The sequence below is a fragment of the Callorhinus ursinus genome, unplaced genomic scaffold, assembly GCF_003265705.2.
Source record: "Callorhinus ursinus isolate GAN/ISIS: 27379988/994484 unplaced genomic scaffold, GSC_fseal_2.0 scaffold6, whole genome shotgun sequence".
Lineage (NCBI taxonomy): Eukaryota > Metazoa > Chordata > Mammalia > Carnivora > Otariidae > Callorhinus > Callorhinus ursinus.
The window spans coordinates 65,056,858-65,081,179 of record NW_027397068.1 but is presented as its reverse complement, the minus strand read 5'-3'; the positions used below and the strand labels follow the sequence as shown (position 1 = coordinate 65,081,179).

Sequence of the window (24,322 nt, the reverse complement as noted above, 5' to 3'; positions counted from 1 at the left end):
TGAGTGACATAGCCTTCCGCTAACCAAGTAGGAAAATTATTCAGAAAGTGTATCCTGACTTACTACAATTTTAAAGATGATATTGAAATTAATGAATATCAAGCAATATGGTTTTGGACACCATATGCTCCCATAATGGGATTGGTTTTGGAGTAGATCATTTGAAGCCACTCTTTCTAATGAGATGGTTACCAGAACCAAGGGTCACTTTCAGTAACTCCTAGGATGTGAAAATAAGACCATACAATCAGTACAAACAGTACAAAGATGGTATACTATTTCTTACGGGGCAATGCCAGGCTTGAATGGTGGTTCTGCCCCTTACTAGCTCTTTGGTCAGGGAAAGTTACTTAACCTCTCTGTGCCTTGGCTTCCCTGTGTGTAAAACAAGGACAATGATATTACCTACCTGGAAAAGGCGCTGTGAGCATCAAATCAACCAATACATACAAATCGCTCAAAATACCACCTGACCCCCAGCAAAGTGCTCAGTAAATGTTCGCTCTGATTACAGTTTTAATTTTTATTACCTTTATAATTTAGGTAAGCATCCCTTTCTTTCTAGCTGCTTTTCTATGCATTTTCACATTGTTGAATTATGGGCTATGAATCTCATTTCTTTTCCCACTAAGCAAATCAATTATTTCTCCAAGTCGTTAAACATCATAAACATACAAACGTGGAATATATTTACAGACAATCATTCTGGTCCTGAAACTGTCCGGACATTAGTATCTTTAACCCTCCCTTCAGTGAATCTTTTTAAAAATTACATAATCCATTTAGGAGAAAAGAATGGATTCTTTTGGGGCTAGGAAGATGTCTGCTCATGTGCTCATCGTCAAGATACAGAAGAAAAGAGTTACAACTGCAGATCTGTGAACATTTACTGAACGAGTGTAGGCAGAGTTTTTGTTTTTAGAGTTATGACACATGCGGAGCAGTGTCTGCATGTGGATAATAACCCAGGAGGGAGGATTGGGGTGGCAGGGAGAGATGCAGAGTAGGCTGGTGCACCTGAAATGAACTGGACACTCCATCAAGCTGGGGAGCCCGAATCTGTGATCACAAAGAAGCACTAGAGCAGATTTATGGGCAAAGGTTCTTTCAGTGCTGCAGATATTCCCCACCAAGGCTTCCACATCTTATTAACTGCCTACTGTCCAAATAAAAGAAGAATCTATCTGAAGCCATCATCTGTGAACTTAATGTATTCTTCCTAAAGCTTCTGTTCTTTTTCCCGTGATGTGGTGGTCCCCCCGTCTGAAATACTTCCTACTCAACAGAAAGATGTAAGGTTCCAATTTATGCCTCGAATGAAAACTAAAAGGGCTTCAAAGAAGCCGGATAGATGTCCTGTTGGAATCCCATTGTTAGGTGGTTTGGTGTCTCTTCTGTGCCTTCCTGCCAAAACGATTCCATTTCCAAAACCGAGCACATTCCATTCTTTATGACAAACTTATCAAAAATAAAATGACCTCCAGCTGTCAAAACAGCTTGAAGAAAAAGTCAGTGATGGTTATTATAAATAACAGAGAACTTACAGCCATCTATGTAATGATTTTTACCCACGTGAAAAGTACGGGTAAGGAAACAGTTTTTAATCAGCATGAAGGATGCCAAAGGAGTAATCTGCTAAATTCATTAGGGACAGAAGGCCAATACCAGTGTGGATCTGGTAGCTGGACCGCCCATCCTCAACTTGACCTTTAGCAGACCAGTCCTTGTAACAAGAATTTGCGGGCCCAAACTAAAAACTGTCTCTTGGGCGCCTGGGTGGCTCAGTTGGTTAAGCGACTGCCTTCGGCTCAGGTCATGATCCTGGAGTCCCTGGATCGAGTCCCACATCGGGCTCCCTGCTCGGCAGGGAGTCTGCTTCTCCCTCTGACCCTCTCCCCCTCTCATGTGCTTTCCCTCTCTTTCTCTCTCCCTCAAATAAATAAAATCTTTAAAAAAAATGAAAATAAAAACTTTCTCTTGAGCGGTACTCAGGAGTTTTCACTGCTCAAAAGGAGACTTTCGCATATCATTGGGATTTTATAGGTTTGATGACAAGTTAACTCTTTGCCATTTGGAAATAGCTTCCACCATGCCATAAAAAAAGAGAGCAAAGCTAACGGAAACACAGGTTATTGGTCCCAGTGGACTTACAATAACAGTGATAGAGCAGCAAAGGAGATGAAAACGGAGGATTCTAATGGATCGGCGATATCAGTGCAAGTCAGACAAGTAATGCATGGCGCCTCACAGAAGAGACTGCTTCCTTTATTTGTAGGCCAGTTCTCTTTATTTGTGTAATGTAGTTTGAAGCAACTTTAAAAGCTTTTGATTCGTAGCAAATAACAGCTCACTCAGAAACCAAATGATTGAAGCTTAATGACTAAATGGATATAGAAAGAGTACTTCTCCGCTGTCCACACAGACAGCCCTGCAGTGCAGAAGCAACCCATTTGTCCCCTGGCCCAGCCCGGAGTTGTCCGTTTTGACACTTTTAGCCTCCTTGGTTACCTGGTACAAGATCCATCCTGTAAAAGGACTCACACAGCCTGGGTGATGGGAACTGCTAGAGATTTTGTTTCTCCGTTTTAAAGACAATAAAGAGTGGCCCGGAGAGCGTGCATCGTGGGCATGCAGCACAGCCCCCGGGACCACCATTCAAAGAGACTGCTAGGTTTTGAAATGGTCTGCTCACATCAGTTCACTGGCTAAGGTCTTCTGATGGCTCACTCCCCCTGTATTCAACTCCCAGCTATGGCCACTAAGGCCCTCCATGGTGGGGCTCCTGCCCACTGCTGTGTCTGGAACGCTTCACCTGAGCCCCCCACCACCCTAAGCACTGCTCTTTTTCAGGACACCTCAAGGGCACAGCCGGGAGGTTCTCTGCATTGCTGCCCCTTCTCACAAGCGATGTGAGTCCTTAGTATCCCTCTGCACCCTGGCACTATCAGCGCGTTGCTGGCACGCATGCGTTTAGCTCCTCCCCCTAGCATAGAGCATCTGGGGCAGCGGCTGGGTGTTTCCGGTCTTGGTAACCTCAGTGCCCCGTGCAAATTAGACATGCAAAAATGTTTTTAATTAGAACGAAATTTAGAAATTGTACATCACTCCAATGTAAAAAACTCTCCAAGTGTCACTCCTGGCCTGTCTCCAGAACTCTGGACACTAACTTCTGTCTCACAGATGACTCAGCAGGAAGTTCAGTGGGCACCTCAGACAACATGTAAGTCTCCACGTTCACGGCCAGAGCAGCTTGCCATCTTTGTTCTTTCTAGGTCCCAAGAGGCATCTGACACTCCTTCCTTACATTCCATCCCTTGTTGGCTCCTGTGACTTCTACTGGACTCCCAGCACACACACATTCCTCTCCACGTCCCCTGTCCTTCCCCCAACGCGGGCCCATGACATTCACTCAGACCTTGGCACAGGCCCCTCAAAGGCTCTTGGCCGCAGTCTCTCCTTCAGGAGATCACAACCAGGGTGGTTCTCTGCCCACAAAATCTCAAAAGCCCTAGGACACCTCAGTGTGTCATTCAAAGCTATCATCTCTTGAACCAATCTTCCCAAGTGGCCTTTGCTTTCTTTGAAGTTCTATTCCATTTATCATTTACACCTTTCGTTCGGCAAGCAAACGCACAAGCTATTTGTTGCGATTTTGAAAATGTTGACGTCTTATTAATCCAAATATTCTCCACCCCCCCCTTAGGGTGACATCACATTTGATGCTTTGTTATGTGTGTCAGGGTTTAACACACCTGGCGCGATGAATACACACTGATTGATTCACGAAAGGAAAATATCAAGACATTTACAATCTAAGTTATTCTTGAGTAAAGACCGCATAAGCTTTAATATTCAGAACACTAACACTCTCCCTTGCCATTTATCATCAACCATGCTCCGAGGGCTGGTATGGAGAGGAATGAGCTCATCTGTATAAAGCACTGGGAACAGTGTCTGACCTGTGGTTAAAATACTATTGTGTGGAGGAGGGGAAGGAGGGATGGAAGATGCAGCACACAGGAGGAGCACTGGATACATCCATGCAAAATGTGGATAAGCAGTTTCCACACAAATGGCCAGACTGCCAAGCTATACCATTTGGCGGGATACTTGATCTGCCAGTCCATATGTAACCACAGTAATAAAAATATATTTGGACATGGGTTATAGTCAGTAATGGGCTCAAGAAGAAAGACTAGGGCACTGACTGGGAAAGACTGGGGCTATGAGCAGACACGCTGGTGGGCACTAAAGCTGCTGCTATTAACTTCCTAAAAGACTGTTTTTCCCAACTGGAACTTCACTTTGGGATCATACGAAGGGTGAGTTCACACTGGCAGAGAATTCTGTGGAATCGGCAGGCTACCAACACACACGGGCAGCTCCAAACGTATGTCCTACACTGGGCTTCCAAGGGTGGAAAGGTCAAGAGAACTGAAGACACGGTCCTTACCCAGGAGGGTCCGGACGGACAGGAGATACTGGGCAAGGCGGCGCGGGAAAGACACAGAGACCCCACCCCTTAGCTGGGCGGAGTTGGCGGCACAAGGGCAAGGGCGCACTCAAGTGAGAGATGGACTGGCTGGAGGGGAGCAGGTGTCGCAGGAGACTGTCTCCCCAGTGCCAGTCCTGGGGGGCAAGGTCTGGAGCTTGGGAAAGTCTGTATTCAGAGGAGAAACACAGATAAATTTGGGAATGGGATGATGGATTTTGTAAAGTGTAAGGAAGATAGTTTTATGGGTCCTACAGTCTCTAGAGCTGATTCTTGGGGTTGGAATGAGTCTCCAACAGAAGAATGATGAACATGATCAATGCAGCAACTTCTGTTGCCAGCCCTAGGTCTCCTCGTTAGCAGAACATGGTGCCTTTATTACTAATACTTAATGCAGGCACCCCAGCAAATTCTTACAGGGGGTTGGCAATATGTCTATGAATTTTCTTCACAGGTTTTCCACGGACTTTATAAATAAATACCTCCATTGGATCACTTAATCTAACATAAGTTATATCCCCAATACCTAAGAGCTTTATATTTGTTCCCTGATTAAGTTAGATCTGTGATACTCACTGGTATAAAATATTTTGAATTTTCAGTGATACCTAGTAAAGACTAAAGAACAATTCTTTCAAAAGTGATATACAGCAGATATTTTATGGAGACACATAATATGTCAATTATGTATTTTAACATTTAAAAATCTGATATCCATGGGTGGATACATGAATGAACACATATATATTTAGGCCTGTAAACTGCCCTGAGTTCAGATATTATCAATTATATTTTCCTCAAAAATTATAATTGTAGGTTTAAAGAGTGATATTTTCCAATAAATCTAGCTTCTCTATTTATCCATTCCCACCATGCCCTCAAACTGACTCTGAGGACCACTGGGCCCTTTAGTTGGGAAAACTGGTATTCTCGTTTGTGTTAATTTTATTTCTCTCACATAAATTACTGAGCTGCTTCTGATTATATGCATCTTACTAAAGACTGGGATATCTAAGTATACAACAAAGAGGCACAGAATAAAGAGAAGCTCCAGGAGTACCAGATAATTCTACGGGTGTCTTTCAGAAGTTCTGGACTGGGGAATGCTTCCATTATCAATGTTATGCTCTAAATCAAAACCAAACACAGGGAGAAAACAAGCGGGCTGTAGATGGAAGTGGAGGAGGAATGGGCCAATACTTCACGAATCCCTAGAGAAAACAAAAGATCAATATACTGATCGTAGGGCTGGATGCCTAAGCACTGTAAACACCCTCCTCTCGGTTTGTAGAAAAGTAAGAAAGAACCAACACATGGGGATTGATAACCATAGGTGAAAACTTTAACTCAATGACAGAGATATCTGAAAATGTTATTACCCGGCCTATTACCCCAGCCGAGGCCGATTTCATTTAAAGTAATTTTATATTTATGCTAAAAATAAATCAGCATCAAACTAGGGGAGAAAAAAGATCCTGTAAGCAAATGGACTTGGACCCAGGCAACCTTCTGCAATAGAGAAGAAATGTCATTTTCATGAGTCACAGAGCTTCCCCTGGCTCATCAATCCGATAAACGGGTTCTGGAAATTGAGAGTGCTGCTGGTCACCTTCCCTTCCCCTAAAACACGTCACACCGGAAGACAGGGACGACTTCTCTCCTGCTGGACAGACACACGTGCAGCTGGCCTCTGGACACTGGGGAGGGAGATGTGGTCACAGAGCAACCAGGCAGCCTGCTGCAGGGATGTCGTGGGGAGGAGCCGAGTGGAGGCCTGAGCCAGAGGAAGGCATGTTGGGGAGAAAGCAGGAAATTCTGATGTAGAGAGGAGGAAGGGCGGTGGGCAGGGGATCCAAGCTGGGTGGGCAGAGGAAACCTAGCAGATCCCCAGGAATGGAGCGAAAGGACATGGTACGAAGAAACAGAGCCCAGCTGGGGAGAGACAGCCATGGACAGGGTGGGAGGCTGGTTCATTTCAGGTGTTGGGGTCACCAGGGCCAAGGAGCAGGGGTGACAGAAAGGCTGTTTACAGGACTTAAAAGAAATCAGCTTAGAATTCTTTGTTTCTTTGGGAGGATTGGGGTGGGAAGGCAGGGAGGGCAAGCAGTAAAAAGGAGGGGGCGACTTTATAGTTTCTGAGGGTCTGAGGGATGCTCCATGGCCAAGGGAGCACCGCGTGATCTCACGGGACAGTGAGCCCTTTACTACGTGACTGCTTATCCACTGCATTTAAAGTACACCCTGGTGCGGGGAGCCGCCTGGGTGGCTCGGGGTGGGGGGCGGGGTGGGCGCCTGGGTGGCTCAGATGGTTAAGCGGCTGCCTTCGGCTCAGGTCATGATCCCAGGGTCCTGGGATGGAGCCCCGCGTCGGGCTCCCTGCTCCGCGGAGAGCCTGCTTCTCCCTCTCCCTCTGCCTGCCGCTCTGCCTGCCGCTCTGCCTCCTTGTGCTCTCTCTCTCTCGCTCTCTGTCAAATAAATAAATAAAATCTTAAAGTGCAGCCCGGGGAGTGAATGTTTAATTTTTTCACTACGTAACTGGCCATAAATCTCTGGAAAATGTGGGGAGTGATGCATTTGATTTGAACCTACAAGGTCTGAATTAATTCACCTTCATGCTTAACCGAGTGAAGCAAGTTTATAACCACGCGTCCCTAAGTGGGGCCGGCACACAGAGGAGAGAACATATCCCCACGGAGCTTGAGAATAACGTCGCTGACCTGAATCAGATCCAGTAGAAACTAAACATTCAGGACATACTTTTACAAAGTGAGCTTAACCGAAACATGAGAAAGGACAAAATGGCCATGACTTAGCGGGGTGGGGCCACAGTCTACTTTTTCACACCCCCCACCCCCTGCCCCCCAGTCCACTAAGTCTCCACCCAGCATGAGTTGTGGATGACATCACTCACTTCCCAACTACACTCCAGCAGTTTCCTGCTTTCCAGAGCCCAGCCAAGCAATGCGGTCAGTGGCTGACCAGGTCAGACCTGGGCAGAGATGGGGCCGGGTCAGGTCAGAGTGGAGATGAAGGCCACACCAGTGCTCATTCGTTTGTTCGCTCCGTAAACTGCTTGCTTTACCACTGATCTTTCGGCCCCTCTTCCTTGGATAGACCTGCACACCGTGACGGGTCCAGGCCAGGCCAATCACGGCAGGAGCAAAAGATGCACAAACACCGCTCTGCTCCAGGAAGAGCACAGGGACCAAAGTGAAGGGTGTGGGAAGGGAGGAGGGAGCTTTGACCTGCTGCGTCGTCCAGTCCCCCAGCCAAGATGTCTTTCTCTGCTCGTTGGTCTGTGAGGCGAAAGCACTCAGTCTATTTCTGCATGGTTTCAAGAGGCCGCTCTGCCTCCCAGAAATGCTCTACCTGGCAGTGATCCCCGTATCAGTGGCCTAGGACAACATAATCCCTTAGGTGTGAACTGGGAGGCTGCTTAATCCCAAGATTCTAGCCCATATTCTTGTCCCTGAGAGTCGTCATGTCCTCATTTTATGCCCCATGTTTGTCAATAAAGAAGATTTCATATTCAAGAGGACCTCGCTACATGAGGACTTCTTTCTAAGTTCTTTGGGAGGCTCGGTGTGTGATCAAAAGAGAATAGTCAGATACACTGAACACTAACATCAAATGGAACTTTGGTGGAAATCACAGGTAGCCGGACACCTCTCCATGCAGCTGTGAGCTCCATGCAGAGCTGTGTGAGAGCGCCCGAGAAGGGAGGACGTACTCATCTGCTCTCTACCCCATGACAGTGGCCAAGAAGAGCCCCTGGACAAGTGAGCAGAGAAAAAACAGTCTTGCGCTTCCATGGCAGATCTGGGGCCAGCAGACATTAGACAGAACCAGACGAACCACACCCAGGAGTGCATTTCTTATGGGAACATCCTAGGTCCTCTGTGCTTCCTTCAGTGTCTCAACTTTACAGGTGCCTAAACACTGCGGGGCAGCTGCGATGGGCAAGGTGATGCGACCTGCCAGATTCCACCTGCTGCACACGTGTCCTGACTCCCTGGCAACCGACCGGCCTTATATAAACATTGTTTCTGGGCGCCTGGGTGGCTCAGTCATTAAGCGTCTGCCTTCGGCTCAGGTCATGGTCCCAGGGTCCTGGGATCGAGTCCCGCATCGGGCTCCCTGCTCTGCGGGAAGCCTGCTTCTCCCTCTCCCACTCCCCCTGCTTGTGTTCCCTCTCTCGCTGTGTCTCTCTCTGTCAAATAAATGAATAAAGTCTTAAAAAAACCCAAAAAACATTGTTTCCAAGTGCTTTTAGTTATTCACCTGCCTATTTAGTGTATTTTCTTTTCTTTTAATTAATTAATTTATTTTATTTATTTGAGACAGAGAGAGAGAGAGCATGAACAGGGGGAGGGGCAGAGGGAGAGGGAGAAGCAGGTTCCCCGCTGAGCAGGGAGCCCGATGTGGGGCTCGATCCCAGGACCCTGAGATCATGACCTGAGCCGAAGGCAGACGCTTCACCGACTGAGCTACCCAGGTGCCGCTATTTATTGTATTTTCATAAAAGGGACACATGCTCCATGCAGATATTGACATAAGCAGAAAAGTAAAGAAAAAAAGCTATTTATAATATAGCAGCCCAATGTTACCATTTTGGTGTCTTTCATAGTCTTTTTCTATGTGGGGTGTAATTTACTTCTCAATACTATCATGGCACATACTTCGCTTACAGGCTAATATTTTTATGTCGTGAAATTTATGCCACATGATTAAAGAACCTTGTAAATTATAGAAACTTAAAGACAATATCAAAACAATGTAACCAGAAGACAAAGACCACCTAGTAGATTTCTTTTGGCCCAAAACTGTGTTGGAGAAATTTAATAAGCTATTAGGTTTATTGAACACCATAAACCATAAGCTTTGAAAGAATTTTGGAAACATAACGTAACAGGGTAATCTGTAGAATACGGGGTAGGAAAATCTTGAAAACAATTTGCTCTTTTCTCCCCACATCAAAGATCTGTATTTGCTAAACCGTTTCTTACAGGGAGATTCACTAAGTAGTGAGGAGCTGGGCAAGAATGTTTGTACTGTTTTGGAGTTTTCAATAATACGCCAGAAATAATATCTAAGTATGTCACTAAAGAGAAACAAGAATACATATGGTGCTTAGTAAGAATGAAGACTTATTTTACGAAGGAAAAATTAGCTACAGCCAGACGGGAAACGCTGTGAATGCATGTTAGAGTGGTAACAAAGGCCTCAGATGTCCATAAGCTGCATAATCCTTGTATTGGGTGTTTCCATACAAACAGCTTAGGGAAAAGTGAAATGTACTGGTGAAGGGTCTATGGCAGTTAATGGTATTTATTTCCATTATTATTGTATTGTGTAATAAGTAAATAGAACATGATGAAATAACTAAATGGCAAAAAACACCAGCCTATAAGTAAAGACAGTGGGGAAGGGAAGGTTAAGCAGTAGATATTTACAAAGCTAAATCTGGAGGGGAAACTGAACTCCCCAGCATTTTACCGCGTGATTGCTCAAAGTCAGCAGGGCTGGAGATGTTTATTGTTTGAGGACAGACTTGCTTTATTGACATTCTCCCCTTCTAGACCTACTACGTAGCCAGAGGGTACTTCTCCTTTGTTCTCAAGTCCACAGCTTTCTGTACTTGTTTTCTTTTACTAGAGTACATCATAAGACCCATTAGGGAAGGACTTGATCTTGTTCACCTCCACGTGGTTGTATGAGAGACTGACAGAGTGAATGAACACTGCAGAGAAAATGAGAAGCTTTCTGATTTTTGATTCCTTCCGGAATGGATAGATGGATATGTGTTTCACAAGTACTCAAATAAGCACATGTTTCGTGATTAAGAGTAAGAGTGACTCACGATGCTAGAATTTTCCCACCTGCAGGAACCAGTCCCTCCGGTGTCCCCATTCCCTTTTCCCTCGGTCATCTCAGCAGGAAATTACTACACCGTGTCTCCCGCATGGGTGATGAATGTTAGAAGCATTTCAGCAGACTGGGGCAGGGGCCAAAATGGGATCAAGTAAAAGTAAATACCAGCCCTTATTAGGCGATCCTGGCCTCCCAGCGGTGCGTTTGCCCTGATCCACGCGCAACTTCCCGCTGGTAATGGAAAGCGGAACTCTAAGGCCACCGCCTCCATGTGACCGTGACCGTTCCTTGACTTCCAGGAACTTCTTTAGTCAGACACCACTTCCTTCCTGGTTCCTCACACTGGATTGTTTCACTGATGCTCCCGGCCTTGCCCTGAGGTGGGGGCGCCACACCGTGGCAGAGGGCTCTCCTCAGGACACCCAGTGAGCCCACGGCCGACCCCCCTCCCCCGGGGTCAAATCCACACAGTCTTTGTCCTGTGAGTGGAGCAGCGGCGGTTCTAGAATTCTGATGTCAGAACTGCTCTCACACGTGGATGTAGTGGTGGCGGGACAGGCAAGGATGCATAGCATACATTTGCTTATTAGTGACCAGAGGATTTTAGATTATATGATTTTTATTTAATGACTATCAAATGCTCAGAACTATTAAGGCTATCAATTATTGGTTCCTAATTTTTATACCAAACCATTGTCTTTCTAATTCAGTTCTATCTACCTCTATTAGCTGTAAGCTGCCAGAAGCGCAAAGCTTCTTTATTTGGGGGGTTACCCAGAGTGCTGAGCACAGTGCCTTATGCACACTGGCTGAATGAATGAATGAATTTGTTGGGCAAGCTACTGCAGGGTTTTAATCTGGGCAAGACAGGATAGATTTTGAAGGAGGCCGACTTTCTCCTCAGTTCTGCCCCCCCCCCCCCCTGCAGCACGGCCCCTCGTCTCTCAGCCTTCCAGTCTCTCTGGCCTGCTCTCCTTCACGGACCAATGCTCCGGAGACTTTTAGCACTGAGGAGCTGCCATCACTGAGGCCATTCCAAGGAGCATAAAAAGCAAACTCTTCTCACTATCAATTTTTGTTAATTGAGGTATAGATAAGTTATACTCAATAAAATTCATCTTTTTTAGGTGTGTAGGTCTATGAGTTCTGACAAAGGTATATAGTCATGGAACTATCACCACAATCAAAATAATCACAATATAGAGTATTTCCATCACCCCAGACTGCAATCACGCCCCTCTGCCCTTCTGGAAATGTCATCCGGCACCCATAAAATTTCAACCCTTCTCCCTGTACCAACACTGTTGCTACACCTCCCGCGGACTCCTGTGGGATTCCCTGGTCTCCTCACACCCCCCAGACCTTCGGCGGGTCCTCCCAGACTCCTCGCGGGGCTCTGTAAATGTAGACATTTTTAGAGTATGGTCCTTCACCCTCTTCTCACTTCTGTCATGCTTATCCTTGCTTCTCCCCTGCTCAACATCTGCCTTCATCTATATTCTTAAAACTCTCAAGGCCTTCCTTTCTATTCCTTCCCCGTAAGTGCTGTGTCTATATTTCTCATAGATCCATAGACCACTTTATATAGCCTGTTAACCCTCGCAGGCCTCTACATCTAAGCCAGACTCATTTCTGGCTCTGCCCATCTGCCTCCCGCCGTGTTCCTTCCAGGACTGACAGCACCACCATCCCAGTCAAGCTACAAGTGGCCCACGCCATGACCCCACGTGTAGGTGGCTACCCTTAAATATGTCTCGAAGTCGCCCCTCTCTCCATATTAGCTTCAGTGATCACAGTGTTGACCTTGATGAACTCCGGCCTCAACTGATATTTCCCTGGCTCTGGCCCTTGGCCCTCTGAACATTCTCCATCAGCTGTCAGAGCTCTTTTTCTAAAATAAAAATCAGATCACCTTCTTCTTCTTCTTACAAAAAATACAAAAACCCCAAACAAACGCAGAAACCATCCTAAAGTGACTCTCCAGTGTGCACAGGAGAGAAACCCAAGTTCCCATTGATGGTAACCAAGCTCTGTAAGAGCCTGGCCCCGTCTTGCTACCCCAATGCCATTTCTCGGCCTCCCCATCCTGTGCAGCCCCAGCCACACTGGACTTCCCTGGGCCTGTCATGTACATTGTGGCCTTGAGTTGAAATTCACTGTTTCCCCGGGTCAGAGGTTTAGGCTTCTGTGAAGTATTCTTGACTCTCTTCTTCCATATACTTTCCTCTTTCACCCACCTCAGTCGGAAGCTGTTCTTGCTACCCCTGGCTGAGGGCATTCAGAATGCCAACACCACGCTTTCTAGACGACCCTGTGCTCCTCACGCCCCTACTGGTTATCTCCACGCCTCAGATGCAATAAAGAATTCAAGAAATGCCTACTGAAAACATTTTGCCCAACACTAGATGAAATGTGTAAACATCAAGGCAAAAATTCTGCACTTTTTATGTATTTTTGCCTATCCACTGCTTATTTACATCACAACAGAGCCACATGGGCTTATTTAAAAATTGTTACAATGTTTCCTGCTTGGACTTGGATCAATTTGTAACAACAACAGTAAGGATAATGGTGACTTAGAATTTTTTTGTTCTAAATCTAATCCAGGAGCACTCCAAGGATGAGAAGTCGGATTTTGGCTATTGGTGGTTACCAATGGAAGGTCTATCACTGTGTGGCTATAATGAAGCATTTTATGTATGAAGCCCAACATCACGTATTCTAAGTGCTTTGATAAATTTTTACATCTTTGGTATCTCCCTTCCATCCATAAAAAATCTGAAATAACATAATTATCATCCTACAGTAATGAAATCCCACCACACTGTTAAAAATGAAAACTCATTTAATTTGCTCATTTTCTAAGGCAGAGCTTCCCCCTTGTGCTGAGGAGGAAGGCAGACGGTGAAACACGGATTTTCCCAGCCTTTGGAGGTGTCCGGCATGAGCAGTCACGTCCATTTATCTGAATAGAGTAAAATCTTATCATTTTGAATACAATAATGTGAAAAAGGTCCAGAGACACTACACTAAGCCATTCGACTGTTTAAGTATCAGACCAAATTGTACCAAGTTACTCTCTTCCGAGTTCTATGAGTGGAATCAGTTTTATAACTCAAGAGATCCTGAACACCTGATCTTAAAAAAAAGAAAAAGAAAAATCCAAACCCTGACGGCTGAGGAGTTTTCCATGGTGGAAGAGAATGTTTAGAAAAATAGCAAATACTATTACTTCCCAACATCTGACTTGCAAAGTGTAGGCAGAACATAAGGATTTAAGGTATCAGGACAACACAGCCTGGGGAAGGCCTCTGGAGAATGTTACTCACCGTTCCAACCAAAGGGTAGATGAATCCAGCACCTATGCTGGCTCGGACATCACTAATGGGCAAAATGAAATCTCTGGGTACCCCTTTCTTGTCAGGTTCATGAGATAGAGAAAGGTGGGTCTTTGCCATGCAGATGGGCAAATTTCCAAAACCCTGTAAGAAAGGAAAGGAAAGGTGTTCACTGAGTACAAATTAGTCTCCTGTGTGTGTTCAACTTGACTACACACCATCCCCGAGGCTCAGATCAGGCACACGGCAGGTGCCGGTTCACTGGGCAAGAAGATGGGAGGAACCCTCAATTCCAAGTGATCGTCACGTGGTTGAGGGTGTCTGTTATTTATTTCAGAGAAATCTCCTTAAGGAAGGCGCCATGACGTGTGTATTTGGGAGAAAGTGTGGCTATTTTCAGGCAAAGTAGAAGCAATAGCAGCTGTCGAAACTATTTCCAAGGATATTAATATATGGGGCTCAGAAAGGTAATCTGGAGAAAGGCTCTGTAATGAGGCTCTCAGTCCCGTTGTTCCCTCATTCTTGGAGGCTGTCAGGAAGCAAAGGGTCCCTTTGTGTTGGTTTATGAATCATGGCTATTTGATCTGCGATTACATTATATGAACTAAGATGAGGTCACTTTTTAAGCCTCTTATTTTTAAGGACCAAAGGCAACGCCTGACCCACAGTTCCAAAGGTGAAAGGGCAGGAAGTCACATGTGGGTCTCACAAAAAGGACAGTGTCCTCGCAGCCTGTTTCCGATTAAACAGTACATAGTGTCCCTTTAGAGACTTTGCTAATTAATGGCAACCACATACAGGACACATAACTTTTAAGGAATATTCCCTCAGTAGACAGGGATAAAAGGAATGCAGTCTTCAGAGGTAACGCATGCAGACTTTCTTATGATTCAATTTAAAAGTATTTGGACGATTTTAGGATATTTTCATTTGAGGGGTGGGGCTATTCTTTTTTGAAATGCTGGAACACTCTCCTACAATGATCAGAATTCTGCTGCGGGACAATCACAATTGCTCTGGGTAGGAATTTTGGGTCCCAGAGATCATTCACTAGTGAAATAATTTGAACTGATGTACGTTTCCAACTTAACATTTTGCCAGTACAGATATTTAAAAAAAAAAGAAAAAAAACCAATATGGTATATAGTAGCACCATATTAGTTCATATAAAAAAGAAGTTTTTAAGACTGAAAAGAAGGGAAGGAACTAATGTTAGAATAAATAACAGTCCTTAAATATTATTAAAAACTTGTGAAAAAAAACCTCACGACAATGACCTTACTTTACTCATTTCGTTATACACGAGTGAAATTTCACTGCAGATCCATGCCAGTGTGTGTAGAATAATTCTGGGGAATTATTTATTTTTTAAAGATTTATTTATTTATTTGAGAGAGAGAGAGCGTGCAAGGGAGCAGCAGTGGGAGAAAGAGAGAATTTCAAGCAGACTCCCCACTGAACGTGGGGTCTGGTGCAGCGCTCGACCCCAGGACCCTGAGATCATGACCTGAGCTAAAATCAAGAGTCGGACGCTTAACTGACCGAGCCATCCAGGTGCCCCTGGATTTATTTATTTATTTATTTATTTTTTAAAAGCACAAGCCGAGGTCATACTTGGAAAATTCTACGAACAAACGAATTGCTGACTATCTTACCAAACCTGGGAGGATACTCTAGTCAGCACTGGTAGTATTTAGCATAATGTCAAATACAATTTACAAATAGGATTTAGGAGTTGGGAACTGAAAAAAAAGGAGATCCGTGATGCTCATGATGAAGCTCTTTTGCCGGCCAGCTCTTGGAAGTGCTTTGATTTCTATCATATCACAGCAAACCGGAGCGGGTATTCAGGGCTTAGGGTCATTTTGGTCGGGGTGGCTGAATGAGCTGCAGTGGATGGAATCCATGAAACACGATCATTTTAGGACCAGACTCAGGCTGCTGAGTCCCCACCACCTTCACAGCCGCTTGCCAATTTGCCTTTGTCACTCTCTAGAGGTAGACGATGACAGGACCTTCCACTTGGGTGGACAATCTCAGCACCAAGCCAGTGAACCACTTGCATAAAAAAGGAACACCAAACACCCCCATCTTTAAAAGCTGCATGACGACTTGCCTTACCTGGCACCGTGTCACATTTTTAAGGTGCTAAGAGCCCTGCAATGAAGAGGGGGCGCTACAGATCTATCTAGCTCTGACACCACAGCCACACATGCAAGAAGTTTCAGTGTTTCTGGCTGAGCAGGAGGGACTAACCACCACATGTCACAGATACGACACCACCCATATCAGCCACCTGATAACCACGAAAGTCAATGATGTATCTATCAGAGGGTATACACCCTTGCCCTACTGTTCTACTTACAGTCAACAAACTACCCAAGGATATTAATTCAATTTTTGTAGACCACGTAGATTAAATCACGTTTGGCTGGTGAGACTTATAACAGTCCTGACCTCAAGGTGAGTATTTTAAGAGCCTAAGGCGGATTTTTTCCCCTTAAAAGTGTAACTTTTACCTGTTGCGTGTAACGATTTATTTTGGATTGTGCCTCAGGAGACAGTTCGATATCTTTGGCTCCGTACACAGCCTGCGCAATGGTTCTTATCTTTTCTACAATTGGAAGCTGGAAAAACACAAATGACAACGAAATCGTTAACGTCAATCCGGTTAAAGAATTGAAGGAAAGCTGAGTGAGCTTTTCTGCAGTCGCCTAAAATTTCCTACCAGATTTTCCCCTCAAGAGCCGTGGCATTTGAAGCAAATACTCTTTCCTCTATCACCCTTAAAGTAGGAAGAAGTATCAAGAAACTTTAGATTTTCAGCCAACTCAAAGGCTGCTTATCTAGTTAATCATTTTTATCCATTGCATTGTTTTAAAAAAATGTACCTTATACCATGGTCTTAGAAGTCAGAACAGGAGTCTGCTGAACAAATACTTAATGCTGGTGTTTAAGTGCCTCTGAACTCAGGTTATATGACAGAGAACATAGCAATACTAAAAACAAGCGCATTTTTTGTGAGTAGGAATGGGCTGATACATATTTTTAAAGATTTTATTTATTTATTGCAAGAGCACGAGCGGGGTTGGGGAGGGGCAGCAGGAGAGGGAGGAGAAAGACTCTCAAGCAGACTCTGGAGCACAATGCGGGGCTTAATCTCATGACCCTGAGATCATGACCTGAGCTGAAATCAAGAGTCTGACGCTTAACCAACTGAGCCACCCAGGCACCCCAGGATGGGCTGAGATTTTAAATGTTGATGTGATCACTTAATTGGGATATCAGAGGTTGAAACCTAGTGTCACTTTAGCAAATTATGAGAAATCACGGAGGCTGGGAAAGAATCCAAGAAGGCTAGGTATGGGCAAATGAGTGTGTGGGGTGGAGAGAAACAACCTTCCATAATGCTGGACGGGAAGCCTGGATGCCGATGGCTGGTAAAATACTGAAAGTGATCTGGAGAAACAACAATGATTCATTGGGAAAGGAATATGCTATAGATAAAGTGACCCTTATTTACGCCAATCATTTGACAAAATCATTCATAATTTTACTGTGCAGAGAACATACACAGGCGTCATCCAGTTAGTGGATTTACTGTTTGGTGAATAGCTATTGGGCCAAATGCCCACTGGTGGAATGAATGTCAACCGAGGGGCAGAAGTCTTTCATGGCCTGCTCCAAAACTTTGCTCAGCAATGGCAAATGGTACATTTGTATTAATTACTGTTGATATACACAGAAAGGAGAGTTATCCAACAGGAGAAAATAAAGGCTAGCTCTATCCCCTCAATATGATAGAACCCCAAATTGCTTTAAAACGTGTTTTTCATTATTCTTGCATTTATTACTATAGAGTTATTCTGTAGTCTGGAATTGAAATATTGGACGTTTCAACAAATAATAAATGAAGGTGCAAGTCCTTATAACCTTTCATTGAAGGACATAAAGGATGGTCTGAATCAATGGAGAGGAATACTTTGTTCATTGGTGAGAAGACTTAATACTATAAAGATGTCAGTTCTCTTAAACTTAACCTATTAGCTCAATGCGATTCCAATAAAAATCCCAAGAGCACTTTGGGATGCTTGGCCAACCCATTCTTAAATTCACAACAAAGAGTAAGAGAGCACTTAGGTAAGATAACTTCAGAGATAAATAAAACCTAAAGAAGGAAGATAGGGGACTGGTCTTTCCAGGTATCACTCACACTACAAAACTATGGTAATTAATTCCATACGGTATTGGCACAAGACTAGACAAATCAATCCATGGAAGGTAAGAAAGAACCCAGAAGGATACCACAGCAGGTGTGGGATAGTATATAGTAGAAATGACATAAAACAGGGAAAGGGCTGACTATCCAACTGACTTTTGGCTGGAGAGAAATCAAATTAAGATTCCTACCTCAAGACTGAGGGTACCCAAATAAATCCAATATAGAACAAAGACAAAACTTTTGAAATTAAAACTCTAAGTAATGGGAACAAAACATTGGGAACTCTCTTTACGGTCATGAGGTAGGGAACGATTTCTTTTTTTTTTTTTTAATTGCATCATTATTTATTTATTTTTTTAAATTTTTTTATTGTTATGTTAATCACCATATTAGGGAAGGATTTCTTAAACAAGAACAGGAGACACCCTAAAAGAAATGATTTATAGATTTGACATCCAAATTTTAAATTTCTTGTATAAAAAAAAAACTTCATAAATAAGGGTATAGAATAAGGAACAGTCTGGGAGAAGATAGATACATGCAAATATTTAAAAGTCAAAAGATTAGCTACTGGAATGAATTAAAAAAAACTCCTACAAATGAAGAAAAAGACAAATATTTAATTCTGGGCAGAAGGAGTGACTAATAACCATATGAATAAATGCCCAATCTCATTGATAATCAAAGAAAGGCAAACTAAAATGATGAAAATCCAATTCACACTCATTAGATTAGCAAGAACAAAAAGCATGAGAATATCAAGTAGAGGTAAGGATGTGGGGGCAATGATCCTTCTAAGTACTCCTGCCTTGGTTGTGATGCTCGTGGTCTAGCCCATCATGAAGCTTCCTAACTGGTCTCTTCCCTTTCAATACACCGTCCACTCTACCACAGTCTAACCTCCCTAGAAGGTACCTAACTAAGAAAAACTAAAAAATCTTCAGCTTGTCATGGCCTACTGAAGAACACAATCCGGTTGTGACATTTAAGGATTTGTACAATATGTGCTCTGAAGCATAACTAGGATAGGCCTGCATCTCTTAATTTTTCCCCATGTCTTCTTGCTTCTGGGCCCTTACACATAAAAGCCTCTTTGTAATCCTGCAAGCTCAGTCTGGGCTAAGACTCCCTGAGCTCTGTAAGGTCCATCTCCAGGGTCAGCTTCTCCAGGAAGCCTTTACTGAGCCTCCCAAAGCACATGTAGGCCTTCTCTTCTCTTCTGTCCAGATGGCCCTGGAATGCTCTTAACGTATATGGGTGCTACACAGGACCAGGGGTTCAACAGGGCCTGGCAGTGAGGGGCTGCTGGCGAAGCTCAGGCTATTTTAGGGTGCACTGATGGACATCAGATGGTAATGGTCCCAGGATCAAACTATGACACTGAAGTCTACCAGATGGCAAAGGGGCCTTTTGTAAACCACGTCACAGAAGAAATCAGCAAATAATCTGCACCTCTAGTAGGAACAACTCCAGAAAGAAATGATCATTATTTTCCAGGAAGGCAGAATGTGGAGCATGGGCAGAAGTGGGAGCGAAGTCATTCTCAGCCCAGTGTTTAAGGAAAAGCTGTAATAACCACAGGCGCCTCCCTAAACAGTGACCTGTCCACTCCAGGAGAGATCAGTATAAGCCAGTGATGGTGCCAGGAATGTTGTAGAAAGAGTTACTGCGTGAGTGCAAAGTTGAGGATGGACTACAGAGATAGCCTTAGAGTGATTTCTACTGTGAACGACACCAGATTCATATCAGGTGAGAAGAACGCCCAGTCCATAAACTCCTGGAGGTCAAGGACCAGCTGGAGGTGGGATGTAATACAGCCTCCTGGAGAATGAATATCACCTGTTGACCACACAAGGCTTCCATGTGGTCCAGCGTTTATAACAATTACAAGAAAGTTCAGGTACTGATGTGCTGAAGACAGCAACGAGAAGGGACTTTTTACTGAACCTCCGATCTCACTCATTAGCATAATATATTGATGGGCACTGAAGTGCTTGCTTTCGACGCTGCACTTAAGGTAATATGATCTCCTCTGCTGGTCAATAAATGCTTTGCAAGTAGCAAACCTTTTTAAGAAACAGAAGTTAAGAGGATGCTGGAAAATATTTCTAGCATCACACAGAGCAAGCACAATGACCATGCTTGGTCGGGGGGAGTCCGATCTCAGGGTACTGTGTTCCCCAAGTAGTGTAAGAGCGGGTCCTGGGCCACAGGCAGTGTCCCCATGGGCACAACAGCACAGCTGGGTGGCAGCTCTGGGGCGAGGGGCCTAAGAAAGAACACGGCCCCTTTTTATGCCTGGTTAAATCATGTCACCTCTCTGAATAGGTTTCCGCCTCCCTCCGATGGGCAGGTAGGAACTGTGTACTGCTCTGCTGCCACCATTGAAGCAATGTGGAGAAGGGGAGCTATGCACGTCACTCTGCACAAACCCTAAGTGCTATCATTATGGAGCAAGGGCCACAGGGTTGACAAAGAGAATTACGTTTGCTCTGGAAGTAAACCAAAATGACAACAAAACAGATAGTACTACTTATAACATATTTAATGAACACAGTGCACTATTTACTGAGCTCTAGGTTATGATTTGAAATTAAAAGGTCAGCCAATTTTTTAAAGAATATTTATTTGAGAGAGAGAGAGAGCGCGCACAAGCTGGTAGAGCGGCAGGCAGAGGGAGAGGGAGAAGCAGACTCCCTGCTGGGCAGGGAGCCCAACGAGGGGCTTGATCCCAGGACCCCGGGATCATGACCTGAGCCAAAGGCAGATGCTTAACCGACTGAGCCACCCAGGTGCCCTAAAAGGTCAGCAATTTCTATTAAGATAATAATTAAAGAGCTCACATGTGAACAGGGTAATAGTAGGATGATTAGTGAAGAATTAGTGAGTGGGTATTTAGCTGATGCATTACAGGTTTTTAAACAGGAATATATTTCATTTCAAGAAATATATGTATATTTAATTTTCAGTTAGAGTAAAATATACATAATAGAAAGTTAACTATCTTAACCATTTTGTTTTTTATTTTTTAAGAAGGATTTTATTTATTTATTTGAGAGATAGCATGAGCAGGGTGAGGGGCAGAGGGAGAAGCAGAAATGGAAACACTCTAGAACAGAGGTGTCCAATGGCAACTTTCTGTGATGGTGGGAATGTTCTATATACATGCTTCCCAGTCTAGTAGCTGCCAGCCCCACATGGCTACTAAGCAGGGAGCCCGACGCCTGAAATCATGACCGGAGCCTAAGGAAGACACTTAACTCACTGACCCACCCAGGCGCCCCCATCTTAACCATTTTGAAGTACATAGTTCCATATTAAGTACATTCATGTTGTAAAACCAATCTCCAGAACTATTTTCATTTTGCAAAACTAAAACTGTGGCTCCATTAAACACTAACTCCCTGCCCTCAGCTCCTGGCAACTGCTCTTGCACCTTCCGTCTCTGAATTTGGTTACACCAGCAACCTCATACAAGTGGAATCAGACGACACTTGTCCTTTTGCATTTGGGTTATTTCAATTAGCATGAACCTCAAGGTTCATTCATGTTGTAGCCCGTGTCTGAATTTCCTTCCTATTCCTTTATATGCATCCACCACATTTTTTCTTATCCATTCATCCACCACTGGGCACTTGTGTTGTTTCTACCTTTTCACGGTTGGGAATGATGCTGTGATGAGCACAGCTGGACAAATACCTCCTTGACACCCAGCTTTCAATTCTTTTTTTTTTTTTTTTAAGATTTTATTTATTTGACAGAGAGACACAGCGAGAGAGGGAACACTCCCAGGGGGAGTGGGAGAGGGAGAAGCAGTCTCCCCGCGGAGCAGGGAGCCCGATGCGGGGCTCGATCCCAGGACCCTGGGGTCATGACCTGAGCCGAAGGCAGACGCTTAACGACTGAGCCACCCAGGCGCCCCCCAGCTTTCAATTCTTTTGGGCATTCAAAGATACATATTGTTGGTCTACGACTAAACCGCCTTCCTTTCTAATGTTTACTTGAAAGTATTTTGCGAATTTCAAGCAGGTGCCAGACCGACTTTGTGAGTTGTGTAATTACGGTTTTTCAAATTCCTATAGGAAAATTGCTACCACCCAAACATGACAGATGACCCAAACACAATGTGTGGAAAAGCAGGAAAGGGCCAGCCGCATGAGTCCTAGTTGGGTGCTTTGTTTCCCCTCCTTACCCTCAGATGCCAGACCTCCATGCTTCCCAACAAGTACTGATACCTGCCCCCCGGCCAGTCCACATTTTTGATGCCCTGCCTCCAGTCTTGCCATGCCTGGAGAAGGTAAGGATGCTCCCCTGAGAGCTCTCACACGTGCAATGCTGTCCAACGTGAGCCGAAGAGAATGCAGCCCCTCCCCCCACCCCTCCCCCGCCTGGCGTGTGTCCTGTAGCCCCATGCTGAATAAATCGAGTGATCAGCGGATGGAGCTATGTACCCCAAGGCCAGAATCCTTCCAGGACACTACTACAATTCTTCTTTTTCACTCACATGTACAAGTGAATAAATAAAATAAAAAGATGATCTCAGTTCATATATCTTTTGGGTTTAATATGAAAACAAAAAACTGTCCTGATAAGGTAGTTCCCGTTGCATACAACCTATTTATATTATGTCCATAGGCAAGGGACTTCCTGTTGTACCTCTGCTCACTTTGGGGGAGAAGTGCAACCGTTAAAGGAAAAAAAAAAGAGCCAAGCTCATTCCAATGATCTTGATCTTAACTTGATATTCATTTATACTGCTTTGTTCTAAACGACAATTTTTAGAAAACAAATAAAACGGTAAGATAAATTACGAATGTTTATGCATTAATCACTCCTGGCTTTCCCTGACTCTGTAAATATTTACTAATTTCTTTGTGCACCACATCGTTTACCCTCCTATCCCTAAGGTCTAGGAGAGTGGCTTGCACGCAGTAGGCGTTCCACAAACTTCTGCTGAATGAATAAATTACCACCGAGGGCAAGTATTTTCAAGATGTCACGATAGGCAAAGGACTTTGGGCACCTCTTGAACAAAGCACTTCTGATGGGGTGGGGACGGTGACACATCACACAAACGTGACAGAAGAGTGTGTGATAAAGGCTCTGCATAAGCATTACTACTAAAGACGGAAGAAGATGTAAGATTTCAGGGCAGAGGGGAAGGCACAGGAATCAGCAAAAGCGAGTGACATGTATAAAGGAAGTCGAGTCATGCTTGAAGGACAGGAAAGGTTTTAATTAAGCAATGAAAGGAAAGGTGATTCTACACAAAGGGAAAGGCACATGTCAAGGTGGGAATGGCAACACAAAGTGTCTTCTGGAAATAGGACTGTTCTATGTGTATTATGCACAATTGCTTAACATATTAATAAGCCCCTTCACAAAGTCTGGTGTCAATGCTAGTATCTTTGATCATTTTTGAACTAATGTCATGTTAAATCTTCATCTTCACCAAGATCATAAGTGAATATATTCTACATTTATTCCCTCCCAGACCTCTTAAATGCATATTTAAGAAATGGAAACACTCTAGAACAGAGGTGTCCAATGGCAACTTTCTGTGATGGTGGGAATGTTCTCTCTCTCTTTTTAAAATTTTTATTTATTTGAGAGAGAGAGAGAATGATCAGGGGGAGCAGCAGAGGGAGAGGGAGAAGCAGGCTCCCTGCTCAGCAAGGAGCCTGAGGTGGGACTCGATCCCAAGACCCTGGGATCATGACCAGAGTCGAAGGCAGACGCTTAACCGACCAAGCCACCCAGGCCCGCCTATTAAATTATTTAAGACCTGTTTTGTAGTGAAATAAAATTGGTCTACAAATTCCAGAAAAGCAATTACTTAAATTTTTAAAATATTTTTTCATGAGAAGAAAATGCACAAAAAGAAAGTGAAACAGGACAAAACTAAAATAGAACAAAATTTAAAAGAAGAGTTAAAAAGCTTCTAGAATCAAAGAAAATGAAGTGTGAAGGTATTACAACATAGTTGTATCTCATTTTACTGGGAGGTCAAGTTCTAAAGTCAGCAGCCCTGAGGGTCTCTTAGAAGACCCATGAAAACACTAAGCAATACTCTACTATCAATAACCCGGAATTTCTTAAGCCCACGACTGTTGACGTACTGGAACACATTCTGCAGCCACACTGAAAGTTCTATTGTTTTACCAAGCCCATAGACTGAAATTCATATAAGTTAAGCGATCCTGGGGATTAAGGAGTGCATTTGTTGCGATGAGCACCAGGTGTTGGATGGAAGTATTGAATCACTGAATACATCTGAAACTAAACTTACACTGTCTGTTAACTAACTGAAATTTAAATAAAAACTTAAAAATTAAGTTAAGCGATCCTATGCTGTGATACCAGCAAAATGTATTCCAATGCCCGTAAAATGTTTAAAGA

At 44.0% G+C, this 24,322-nt stretch overlaps 1 protein-coding gene across 4 annotated transcripts in view; it reads right to left on the bottom strand.

Annotated features, from left to right (window-relative positions):
- The window catches only part of MTHFD1L (methylenetetrahydrofolate dehydrogenase (NADP+ dependent) 1 like), a 185,235-nt gene that overhangs the window by 35,960 nt on the left and 124,953 nt on the right, over nucleotides 1-24,322 (bottom strand). For 3 of the 4 annotated variants that reach the window (XM_025866325.2, XM_073894090.1, XM_073894091.1), the window contains exons 25-26: nucleotides 16,221-16,328; nucleotides 13,693-13,845 (exon numbers count right to left, since the gene is read on the bottom strand). In XM_025866325.2, the coding sequence (XP_025722110.1) occupies nucleotides 13,693-13,845; nucleotides 16,221-16,328 (261 nt within the window). Of the gene's footprint in view, nucleotides 1-13,692; nucleotides 13,846-15,246; nucleotides 15,589-16,220; nucleotides 16,329-24,322 lie in introns of those variants that run through there. The other variant, XM_073894092.1, reaches the window with a different exon arrangement.